The following is a 13154-nucleotide window of genomic DNA, read 5'->3' as shown; positions in this document are numbered from 1 at the left end:
AAGTTTATTTTAGTGACATCATTGTAATCAATTTCATCCAGGGGATGAGGGGAAAAAGACTACAGTAAACCCCCGTATTCGTGTTCTCATGGTTCGCGGACTCACGCATTCGTGGGTTTCTCTGTGGAACATATCTAGCCATCATTCGCAGAAAATTTGCCCATTCATGTATTTTTCACTGAGAAATATTTACTAATTACTGTATTTTCATATAATTTTCATGAATAAATGCACTTTTGTGATAAAACTATTAAAATACTCGGGTATAAGCATTTTTACAGGGTTTTTCTTGGTTTAAGCTATCAAAATGGGCAGTTCTAAGTGTTATTAGAGGTGTTTTAAGCATTTGCGGATTTGACCTATTCGCGGGGGGTTGTGTGGGACGCATCCCCCGCGAATACGGGGGTTCACTGTACTTTCACATATTTAAAGTGTTCTTTCCTTTTCCGCAGAATTTCTTTTTTTTTTTGAAAATGAGAGCCAAGTATATCCAAATAGCATTTGGATATACTAGAAACCTGCTTTTGCCACAAGGGAGAGGGATTTACTGAGGGATCTTAACCGGTTAAGTGATTATCACATTTGGCACACTTAAGTTCGAGAGAAGACCTAATCTCTGTAGTTTGTGTTTTCCACTGTCTCATTTCTGTTATCAAAGAATTTTTTATAATAAGATACAAAGAAATAAACTTGACTGCACTTAAAAAATTATTAATATCATAATGGATAATAATTTTTTTTGTTTTACAGAAAAAATCCAAGATCATATAGGTGCAAGAAGCACGAAGACTTTCACGTAAGTGGAATTACTTTGCTGCAAATGGATAATGTACTAATGTGAAGCTGGGTAATCCAAGGCATACTTTAATTATTAAACTTTCTGGACTAATTAAATTGTAATTGTAATTTTTTTTTTTTGGCAGTGGTTCAACAGATCAATGATGCAAGTTACTCATATGGTATTGCCTAAACCAGATACTGGAAAGTAAACACAAACATTATTATTGTTAATTTTATTGCTGTCATACAAGCTGACATGTTTGGCTCAAAGCAAATTTAATTACATTTAAACAAAAACATGGCCAAAAATATACGAAGTGAGTTACCAAGCAGTCATTTTTCTCTAGATTCTTTAACCAAAAAAATAGGGCTTAACTAAGTGCAAGTTACCAAGCAATTATTTTTGAAGATGTGTGCTACACTGCACTTTTAACCATGCCAACTACCTCCTCTTGGATGCTGTTAGCAACACCCCTTTGCATGTAATCACATTTTTCCCTAATTATCCTAATCATTTATAACGCCTTTCCCACACCTGCTGCTCCTTTCCTTTTCTTGCAGGCATCATTAAGCTGGCTTACTTTTGAATGTTTCAAGTTTTAGACAAGTGATATACCTGTTAGCCTGATTATGTCTGTCTGCATCCTAGGCTATAGATATTTCATATGATCGTATGTGGCAACACTTAATATACCCTGCAACATCGTATGTATATCACAACCTTACAGTAAAATTCCCAGTTTCAAAACACATTTAAAGTATAATCATGACATTATTTAATTGTGCATTTCAAAATCATAAAACACCTTCTGTTATCCTTCCTCTAATAATGTTGTTTTGATTAAGTTACAGAGTTCACATGTCAGCTAAGTTTGATGGCAAGAGAACCTCAGAAATATACCAATCAACCTACACATCCATAGATGGAGTATACTCAGCAACATGACACACTGCAGCTGTCTGCTGATTTTTAAAAACACATGCCCATTGGGCAGATTAACTTTTGGCCTAAGATGTTCTCATCCCATTAGTGGTCCCACCCATCTCCATGACAGGGAGAAATCAGAAACACAAGGTATGATGGGGGAGGGTAAAACATCCTGTGAAAGCATAGGTTCATTGGTATATTTATAAGAAATACAGAGCAGGAATTTCCAACCCTAAAAAGTGAAATAAACCACCACTATATCTGGATACACAATTTCAATATTACTTTTGCCAGGTTGCTTAATTTCTTGTCACAGAGCTGTTGGAATAATCAATACATACACATACAGGATATTTAAACAAAACAAAAGACTGACTAAAAACCTAATAAAATTGTCTTAATGATTTACGGAGCTTCAAGTTCCATTTTTTAAACCTAAACTTTACAGGTTGCCAGCTAAATGATAAAGTCTTCTTAAGGGGGTCTAGCTACTTTGGGGTAGAAACAAAAAAAATAAAACACTTGCAAATTAACCCTTAAACGCCGACTGGACGTATCGTACGTTGACTAAAATTGTCTGTCGGGTGCCGAGTGGACTTACGGTACGTCAACTATGAAGAGCTTTTTTAAATATTCGCGGCAAAATAGTTATAGGCCTAGTTTGCGAAAGATTTTAAATCATGTGCCTTGAGGGATGCTGGGAGTTCACGGATAACGCTGTTGTTTTGTTTACAAGCGTTACCCAGCCGCACATGCGCGAATTTATTTCTTCTCGCACTACAGAGGTTAGCGATGCATCTCGGAAATTCTTTCGTCACTTTGTCGTAATTTTTGCACCATTTTATATTAGCCGTTATATAAAGTTTTATATATGAAAATGTGTGCAATTTCATTTAGAATACAACAAAAAATAACCCATGGTTGTAGCTTTTATAAGTTGAAATATTTTCATGTGATCAAGTGCCAAAATTTCAACCTGCGGTCAACTTTAACTCGACCGAAATGGTCGAAAAATGCAATTGTAAGCTAAAACAATCATTTACATTCTGCAACAAACGGAATTCAATCATTTACCTTCATTTTGCAACAAACGGGAAGTCTCTACCACAATATTTCGAATTATGGTGAATTTTTGAAAAAAACTTTTTCCTTACCTCCGCGTGCGGTAACTCAGCTGAAAATCTCAGAATTTCTTTAGTCACCTTGTAATTTTTGCACCGTTTTATATTAGGCCTTACATAAAGTGTTATACATGAAAATATGAGCAATATCATGTAGAATACAACAAAAAATAACTCATGGTTGTAGCTTTTATCAGTTTTGAAATATTTTCATATAAATCACGATAAATAGAAAAAATTTGACCTTCGGTCAACTTTAACTCGACTGAAATGGTCGAAAAATGCAATTGCAAGCTAAAACTCTTACATTCTAGTAACATTCAATCATTTACCTTCATTTTGCAACAAACGGGAAGTCTCTAGCACAATTGAATTTTAGAAAAAAAAGCTTGTTTATACGTCCGCGTTATTTAATTCATGCATCATTTTGTGATGGTATTTTCTCTGTGTTGCTTTGATCGTTTTACAATTTGTTATATACCAAAATCATCGCAATTTAGTGTACAATACAACTAAAAAAAAATTAACTCATTAGCTTTAACCGTTTTGCTCACAGCGTGATTTGTATACAATTACAGTATTTATGAAATTTTTTTTTGCGCTGTCATATATTCCAATATTTATATATGATAATGATATTTTTTTCATTTCTGATGTTTGCATACTAAACATCAGGCAATGACAAAAAAAGGAGCCAAAAATGAACTTAATCTTAAAAACTAAGCGTGCTGTGATTTTTTGAAAAACTTTTTCCGCTTCGGGCGCTAACTCCCCTTAACGCCGGCATACGACAGACACTTTTGTAAATAGAGGCTCAGCGTTTAAGGGTTAAGGGTTGCTGATTTTATGTACGTGTGTAAATGTCCTGAGTTATGATGTTCTATATTGGTATATCAAATTTAGACCAAGGCCAAGATTGCAACCTATGAGACCATTCAGCGCTGAAAATAATGTTGAAACAATTGTTAAGAGAGGGTGAAAAGTCAGAAGGAAGAAAGAGAATATCAAGAAAGTTATAGAAAACGGAATGAAAAGAGTTGCAGCTAGGAGCTAAAGTGATGCTACAAGGAACCTAGAGTAACAAATGCCTACAGTGACACTGATAGCACTAACCCCCTATGGGGATGGCATCATACAGTCATGGCATCGTAACATTAAGCTTTACTATTATTGTTGTAGCAGCCTCACTATTTTGGTCTATATAACTGAATTTTTTTGTGAACACTTTGTGTCTAAATGATTCATCATAAACAGTTTTCCTTAATTATCTAAATGCCACAGTTTTAGTGCGGCCTCATTGTTATGCAAGCCTGAATGACTGAAAAGTAGCTAGACACCCTTTATCTCAAGAAAGGAAAGTTTCAGATCACCTTACCTGTCACTGGTTTACTTTTTGATTCTTTATTCCTGTTTGAACTTCAGTAGCTTATCAACAGGCTTTCTGGGAAATACCTCAATCTTAATACACCCAGCCATATGCATTTTTGTTAGGAAATTAGATACTTGGTTTTCGGTATACTACAAACACCTCACCTGCAAGAGAACTTAAGTTAACATTACTCTGACGATGATTCAATAAAACTGAAATGTACACACAAAAACTGTAGAAATAAAAAAAACAGCTCTGAATTTTACAAAAATGTAATGAAAACTTTTAATGTTTGCAACAAAAACAAATGAGAATAAAGAAATACTTGAATCTCCTCATTTCATAGGTTTCTTACTTTGCTGTACCCGTAGGGTGGTAGTGCTGGCAGTGCACCTCACGCGGTGCACTGTAGGCATTACTTACAGTGTCCCTTCGGCCCCTTTTACTGTACCTCCTTTTATAATCTTTTTCTTCCATCTTACTTTCCACCTTCTCCTAACAATTTTTTCATAGTGCACCTGTGAGGTTTTCCTCCTGTTACACCTTTAAAACCTTTCTACTATCAACTTCTCTTTGGGCGCTGAATGACCTCTTATGTCCCAGCGCTTGGCCTTGGGCCAAAATCCTATATATTCCATCCCATTCCTTATTTTGCTGTATGGCAGACAGCAGTCAAGTGAATTAAGAGCTCAATGACAACCACAATTTATAACTAGATGTATCGTGAATTAAGAGCTCAATGACAACCACAATTTATAACTAGATGTATCATAACAGAGTTTACCAACTGAAAGGAGTCCTCTGCTCCCTCAGTGTCATGTCATATTTTTGTTGTGTATAAAAAGTCAAACATGCAGGCCTCAAAGACACGCATACCAACTGAAGTTCATTAAAGCTATATATCAAATCTGATGTCAAGATGAGTATGTGGTCTTATGGATCTATCCTTCTGCTGAGTAAAAACCAAAAACCAATGCTTTAATCTTCAGACCCTCAGGAGGCCCACATTCAAATGCCCAGTTCCACAATGAACCTCACTCATGTGAATGCTTAGAATGAGATAATCACTAGGATCCTAGAATTACTATGCAATCTTTCAATAAAAAAAAACATTTCTCATACAAACTAATTAATCCCATGAGACTAGGCCTTCCTCCCATCCCCATATTCACTCAATCCCCAGTAAGGCACAGTGGAATTAGTGTATATACTAAGTGGTAGTAGGAACCTAGCTGGATGGAGTGGATTAATTCTTTTCGGCTGACTTTGCTTCAAATGGAATATGAAATCTTAGAAATTATAAATTTTTATGAAAAATGTGTTTTTCTACTATGTTTATATTTCCTGTTATTTCAATTGCAAAATATGTAAATTAATTAATAAATTTCTTTAAACAAACATATAAAAACATTTGGTTTGTGTATATAGTTTGTCTGGAAGTCTTAACTTATAAAATTTCAAGCAATTATTCTCTTTCTCTTAAAAATAACCTGATTTTAGTTTTTAATAATGTGCAGTTTTAGTTGCTTTTCTTTTTAACCTATCCAAGTGAATAATCAATCCTGACATCATTATGCCTCACACCTTGCTTATTTTTTACATGTACACAGACCTAACTATGCTGAAATACTTAAAGACAATACAGTATATGAAATGGAAGTGGGCAGGCTATTGTATAAATTAAGAAATTACTTCAAAATACAACCTTCAACATATTTTAAGACTATTAACAGGTACTTGATTTCTTGATTATTGCTGCACCATCCACCTTGAGTCTTCATTTGGTCTTACTATTGTGCTGCTTTTTCTAGAATGTTCGGCAGCAAATGTTAACAGATGTGTCTCCAATGAAATCTTGGGGCCTGAAACAAGGGGAGATTATGCAACTTTGCAATAAAATGATACAATGGGTTGATAATTTTCTAACGATACACCTGGATAAGGATAATGATGCTATTACATGAACACAAAATACACTTTTCATTAGGAATAAGAATCTTATAAATATATTTAAATCTGCATACCTGCTTGAAACAATGATTAAGCTATTTCATTATGAATATCTTACGACAAGTAGTTACCATGGTTAAGGGAATTTAAGCGATTCATAAGTAAAAGCTGCATTTAAAACCATCTTTATTTAAATCTGCATATCTGCTTGAAACATTAATGATTAAGCTATTTCATTATGAATATCTTACGACAAGTAGTTACCCAGGTTAAGGGAATTTAAGCGATTCATAAGTAAAAGCCGCATTTAAAACCTTTTCATTTATATCCAAAAAATGTTTATATTTCAATACTGTATAGCCTCAAAATACTATGATGTTATGGAAATTAAATACACAATTATTAATCACCAAATGTTATCGTTACGTAATTTAAACAAACCACTGATTAAATTAATTTGGTTCTCAGACCTGGCCCAAAAGATTTGTCTTTATTGATAATAAAGTTTATAAATATATAAAGTTACTGAACCTTAAAAATGTTATAACTAGGTTAACTGAATATGAAGGAGAATGTCTCAAAATTTCTTTAATTGTGGTTTCAAAACTACGCATAGGTTGTTGATAATATTTTGGAAATTCACACAAAAAATATTTAACTGTTACGGTTAACCTGCAGTTTGTACGTAAAGGGATTGAATCGTGGACTATTCATCAAATTTTCATGGGTCACTTGTGTGTCATTCCTTTAGATATGATGAACTCCTTACTTAAACATTGTCTTAATCTGTTTTAACTTGTTACTTATCATGTTCGTTGTTTCACATAGTCAATTAATTACAATGGGTTTTAAAGATATTATACAATCGCCAATAGGAATATCTACACAATCTCGTCAGTCAATTAATTACAATGGGTTTTAAAGATATACAATCGCCAATAGGAATATCTACACAATCTTGTCATATTAATTGTGCAACTTTGGCTGTTTTATTGGCTTCATTTTCTTTAATGCCTCACAGGTAGGAGTCCATTAAACATACCATTCACGGTATATTTATTTTTATGGCTGATCCTACTACACATAATTCTGATGTGAAGACATAAGCATTGTTAGGCAAGGAAAATTGGTGTGTTCTGTTGGGTGACATGGCTGCATATCCAATATCTAATGAAGATTTGGGCCCATCAGTGCATACTGCATAGTGTGAACCTTTAGATCTTATATTTGACCTACTGAATAACTGTTAATAGTATTTAGATAAAAAATTCAAGTTCCTGAAATTCATACCTTATGCTTAGTCCAAAGAGGAAATAGTTCTATTACTATAGGAAATTTTATATTTATATTTGTTGACACAGCCAGCCTTTAGCTCTAATTGGGAAAAGTGGTGAGTGCATTTCTCTGATCAAAATTTTTTTGTTGGTAAATCACTTGCTGGCAGACAGCAAACTTAAGTCTCAGTGAACAGAAATATATTACTGGAATACCTGTAACTATGCTTAAGCAGTAGGTAACTAAAAACAACTCCTTGCCACCACGATGCAACAAGATATGGGATCTGGAGATGAGTGTTTAAATTTCTAAGATGTAAATAAAAATTTTAAACTTTGCCTGTTATATCAATTATCTTTACTTAACCCTTAAACGCCTACTGGACGATCATACGTCGACTAAAATTGTCTGTTGGTGCCGAGTGGACGTTAATCCGCACGTCGACATACAAAAATTTCAACCTTCGGTCAACTTTGACTCGACCGAAATGGTCGAAAACGCAATTGTAAGCTAAAACTCTTACATTCTAGTAATATTCAATCATGTACCTTCATTTTGCAACAAATTGGAAGTCTCTAGCACAATATTTCGATTTATGGTGAATTTTTTAAAAACTTTTTCTTATGCACGGCGGTAACTCAGCCAAAAATTTCATAAATTCGTCATTTTGTCATAATTTTTGCACTGTTCTATATTAGCTGTTACATAAAGTTTTATATATGAAAATGTGCGCAATTTCATGTAATGATACAGCAAAAATACAACCCATGGTTGTAGCTTTATCAGTTTGGAAATATTTCCATATAAACCACGATAACTGCCAAAATTTCAACCTTCGGTCAACTTTGACTCGACCGAAATGGTAAAAATGCAATTGTAAGCTAAAACTCTTACATTCTATTAATATTCAATCATTTATCTTCATTTTGCAACCAATTGGAAGTCTCTAGCACAATATTTCGATTTATGGTGAATTTTTGAAAAACTTTTCCTTACGTCCGCGCCAGAAATTCTTCTTTTCACGTTGTCGTAATGTTTGCACTGTTTTATATTAGTCGTTACATAAAGTTTTATATATGGAAATGTGCACAATTTCATGTAGAATACAACGGAAAATAACTCATGGTTGTAGCTTTTATCAGTTTTGAAATATTTTCATATAAATCACGATAACTGCCAAAATTTCAAGCTTCGTCAACTTTAACTCTAATTTAAATGGTCAAAAACGCAATTATAAGCTAAAACTCTTACATTCTAGTAATATTCAATCATGTACCTTCATTTTGCAACAAACTGGAAGTCTCTAGCACAATATTTCAATTAATGGTGAATTTCTGAAAAAAATTTTTTTCCTTACGCCAGCGCGAGGTAACTTGGCCGAACATCTCAGAAATTCTTTTCGTTGTCGTAATGTTTGCATCGTTTTACATTAGTCGTTACATAAACTTTTATATATGAAAATGTGCGCAATTTCATGTAGAATACAACTGAAAATAGCTCATGGTTGTAGCTTTTATCAGTTTTGAAATATTTTCACATAAATCACGATAACTGCCAAAATTTCAACCTTCGTCAACTTTAACTCGACCGAAATGGTCAAAAAACGCAATTGTAAGCTAAAACTCTTACATTCTAGTAATATTCAATTGTTTACCTTCATTTTGCAATAAATTGGAAGTCTCTAGCACAATATTTCGATTTATGGTGAATTTAAAAAAAAAAACATTTTCCTTACGTCTGCGCAGTAACTCGGCCGAACATCTCTGAAATTCTTTCGTCTCGTTGTCGTAATATTTGCACCGTTTTATATTAGTCGTTACATAAAGTTTTATATATGAAAATGTGCGCAATTTCATTTACAATACAACAAAAATAACCCATGGTTGTAGCTTCTATCAGTTTTGAAATATTTTCATATAAATCACGATAAATAGAAAAATTCGACTTTCGGTCAACTTTAACTCGACTGAAATGGTCGAAAACTGCAATTGTAAGCTAAAACACTTACAGTCTAGTAATATTCAATCAATTAGCTTCATTTTTCAACAAACGGGAAGTCTCTAGCACAATATTTCGATTTATGGTGAATTTTTGAAAAAAATTTTACGTCCGTATGCGTTGCTATAATTCATGCATCATTTTGTGATAATATTTTTCTGTGTTGCTTTGATCATTTTAAAATTTGTTATATACCAAAATCATTGCAATTTAGTGTACAATACAACTAAAAAAATTAACTCATTAGCTTTAACCGTTTTGCTTACAGCGCAATTTGTATACAATTATATACGAGCTTTTTTTTTTTTTTTCGCTGTCATATATTCCAATATTTATATATGATAATGATACTTTTTCATTTCTGATGGTTGCATACTAAACTTCAGGCAATGCCAAAAAAATGAGCCAAAATGAACTCTTAATCTTAAAAACTAAGCATGCTGTGATTTTTTGAAAAAAACTTTTTTCCGCTTTGGCGCTAACTCACCTAACACCGCCGCATACGGGAGACGTTTTTGTAAATAGGGCTTTGGCGTTAAAGGGTTAATGTGACCAAGGGGTTTTAAGAAAAACAAACAAAAAAGACCTATTTGTCTGCTGCCTTGTACAATCTAACAGCTCTAATTAACAGATAATTTCAATTTGGGTACTGACCCTTTGATATATGACTGGAAAGTATGGCACCACCATAACACTTCAAGAAAACTGATTTCTACATAAAAATACATACCTGATGAAATAAGTGTTGTATCATTTGATGCAACTGCTTCAACAAATGCTTTTATCAAATGATAATCGGCTCCACCATGGCCCCATCCAAGAGGAGACTCCTGCTAAAATAATTCAATCATAAGTTGAATATCAACATTCAAAAATTTTACTTCCTGAAATTAAAACTTTCTTTACGGTTTTTCACTTTTTCAAGTTTTTAACAACAATAATTTATAAAAACATATTCTATTCATTTACTTATGGACTCTTCACTCAGAGGACATTATTCTATATACTTGCACAGAGATAACAGGGGAAAGAAATTCTAACGAATAAAGTTCAAGACACTGGTAATGCACCTCTCAGGCCAATGGAGGTTTCATATACATTTCAGCTGTTTGGAGCAAATGGCAAATTGTGATTGCAATGCAACTGTTGATTATACATCTAAATTCTACCTCAACATTAAAGTTCTCAAAGCAAAGATTTTACCCCATATTCAATAACTGATTAATCTACTTCATAAAATTAAATAAGCAATACAGGTTAAGCTTGATCTTGTGCCCAGTAAGCAGTGGCAATCTTTTCTAAGGGTGGTAAGTTTATCCTCTATTAAGAACTTCTGAAAGATGTCTAACACCATTACTTTACACCCATGGTGATACAGATCACTGAAATCATTATCTACTCTTATACACCTGGAATACAGGGTGTGAGAGGGAAAACAAATAAGCAAAAAAAGTTGCTGATGTCGGACTGTCTTTGAGAAGAATGCATGAAAAGTAAATGACAGAAAGAAAGGCAGAAAGTTGGCAGTCCAGGGTCTATAATGGGAAAACTATAGATCTCAGAAATTTATATTTATTGAACCCATTATTTCCTGTAATTTCTGAGAAGTGTCAAAAGCCAACCGTTTAAGACTGAAAATCTTTATATATTGAGATACGGCTATACAGCACTATTTCTATTTATACGAGAAGTAAGAAATTGTATGTATTAACTTAGCCCAAAACTGAATTCAGTGACCATTTTATTTTTGCCCCCCAAAAATTACCAAATTATTCCTCTTACATATATTAACCCTTAAACGTCTACTGGACGTATCATACGTCGACTAAAATTGTCTGTTGGGTGCGAAAGGATGTACCGCACGCCGACTACAAAAATTTCAACCTTCGGTCAACTTTGACTCGACCAAAATGGTCGAAAAATGCAATTGTAAACTAAAACTCTTACATTCTACTAATATTCAATCATGTACCTTCATTTTGCAACAAATTGGAAGTCTCTAGCACAATATTTCGATTTATAGTGAATTTTTGAAAAAACTTTTTTTTACGCCGCACGGTAACTCGGCTGAAAATTTCAGAAATTCTTTCCTCATTTTGTCGTAAATTTTGCACTGTTCTATATTAGCCGTTACATAAAGTTTTATATATGAAAATGTGCGCAATTTCATGTACAATACAACAGAAAATAACTCATGGTCGTAGCTTTATCAGTTTTGAAATATTTTCATATAAATCACGATAACTGCCAAAATTTCAACCTTCAGTCAACTTTGACTCGATCGAAATGGTAAAAAACGCAATTGTAAGCTAAAACTCTTACATTCTAGTAATATTCAATCATTTACCTTCATTTTGCAACCAATTGGAAGTCTCTAGCACAATATTTCGATTTATGGTGAATTTTTTAAAAGCTCTTTCTTACGCCCACGCCAGAAATTCTTTTCACACGTTGTCGTAATGTTTGCACTGTTTTATATTAGTCGTTACATAAAGTTTTATATATGGAAATGTGCACAATTTCATGTAGAATACAACAGAAAATAACTCATGGTTGTAGCTTTTATCAGTTTTGAAATATTTTCATATAAATCATGATAACTGCCAAGATTTCAAGCTTCGGTCAACTTTAACTCGACCGAAATGGTAAAAACGCAATTATAAGCTAAAACTCTTACATTCTAGTAATATTCAATCATGTACCTTCGTTGTGCAACAAACGAAGTCTCTAGCACAATATTTCGATTTATGGTGAATTTCTGAAAAAACTTTTCTTTACGCTCCGCGCCTGCTGTAACTCGCCGAACATCTCAGAAATTCTTTCGTCATGTTGTCGTAATGTTTGCATCGTTTTACATTAGTCGTTACATAAACTTTTATATATGAAAATGTGCGCAATTTCATGTAGAATACAACAGAAGATAGCTCATGGTTGTAGCTTTTATCAGTTTTGAAATATTTTCACATAAATCACGATAACTGCTAAAAATTTCAACCTTCGGTCAACTTTAACTCGACCGAAATAGTAAAAAACGCAATTGTAAGCTAAAACTCTTACATTCTAGTAATATTCAATCGTTTACCTTCATTTTGCAATAAATTGGAAGTCTCTAGCACAATATTTCGATTTATGGTGAATTTTTGAAAAACATTTTCCTTACGCTTATGCTGTAACTCGACCGAACATCTCAGAAATTCTTTCGCCTCGTTGTCGTAATATTTGCACCGTTTTATATTAGTCGTTACATAAAGTTTTATATATGAAAATGTGCACAATTTCATGTACAATACAACAGAAAATAATTCATGGTTGTAGCTTTCATCAATTCTGAAATATTTTCATATAAATCATGATAAATAGAAAAATTCGACTTTTGGTCAACTTTAACTCGACCGAAATGGTCGAAAACTGCAATTGTAAGCTAAAACACTTACAGTCTGGTAATATTCAATCAATTAGCTTCATTTTTCAACAAACGGGACGTCTCTAGCACAATATTTCGATTTATGTTGAATTTTTGAAAAAACATTTTTTTACGTCCGCTACAATATTTAATTCATGCATCATTTTGTGATAATATTTTCTCTGTGTTGCTTTGATCGTTTTACAATTTGTTATATACCAAAATCATCGCAATTTAGTGTACAATACAACTAAAAAAATTAACTCGTTAGCTTTAACCGTTGTGCTTACAGCGATTTGTATACAATTACTGTATATGAGTTTTTTTTTT

General features: G+C 33.1%; 1 protein-coding gene and 1 long non-coding RNA gene across 2 annotated transcripts in view; one reads left to right on the top strand and one right to left on the bottom strand.

Moving 5' to 3' along the window:
- Positions 1-2122, top strand: part of LOC136833155 (uncharacterized) — a 48633-nt gene extending 46511 nt beyond the window's left edge. The window contains exon 3 of the long non-coding RNA XR_010851373.1: positions 751-2122. This is a non-coding gene — a long non-coding RNA (uncharacterized lncRNA). The remainder of the gene's footprint in view (positions 1-750) is intronic.
- Positions 999-13154, bottom strand: part of LOC136833154 (putative oxidoreductase YteT) — a 35422-nt gene continuing 23266 nt past the window's right edge. Inside the window, exons 11-13 of the mRNA XM_067094854.1 lie at positions 10152-10254; positions 5904-6060; positions 999-4362 (exon numbers count right to left, since the gene is read on the bottom strand). Of these exons, the coding sequence (XP_066950955.1) occupies positions 5948-6060; positions 10152-10254 (216 nt within the window). The 3' untranslated portion in view covers positions 999-4362; positions 5904-5947. The remainder of the gene's footprint in view (positions 4363-5903; positions 6061-10151; positions 10255-13154) is intronic.

The sequence above is a fragment of the Macrobrachium rosenbergii genome, chromosome 51 (assembly GCF_040412425.1).
Source record: "Macrobrachium rosenbergii isolate ZJJX-2024 chromosome 51, ASM4041242v1, whole genome shotgun sequence".
Classification (NCBI taxonomy): domain Eukaryota; kingdom Metazoa; phylum Arthropoda; class Malacostraca; order Decapoda; family Palaemonidae; genus Macrobrachium; species Macrobrachium rosenbergii.
Note: the sequence above shows the minus strand (reverse complement) of the source record. Positions and strands in the feature narration are given on the sequence as shown.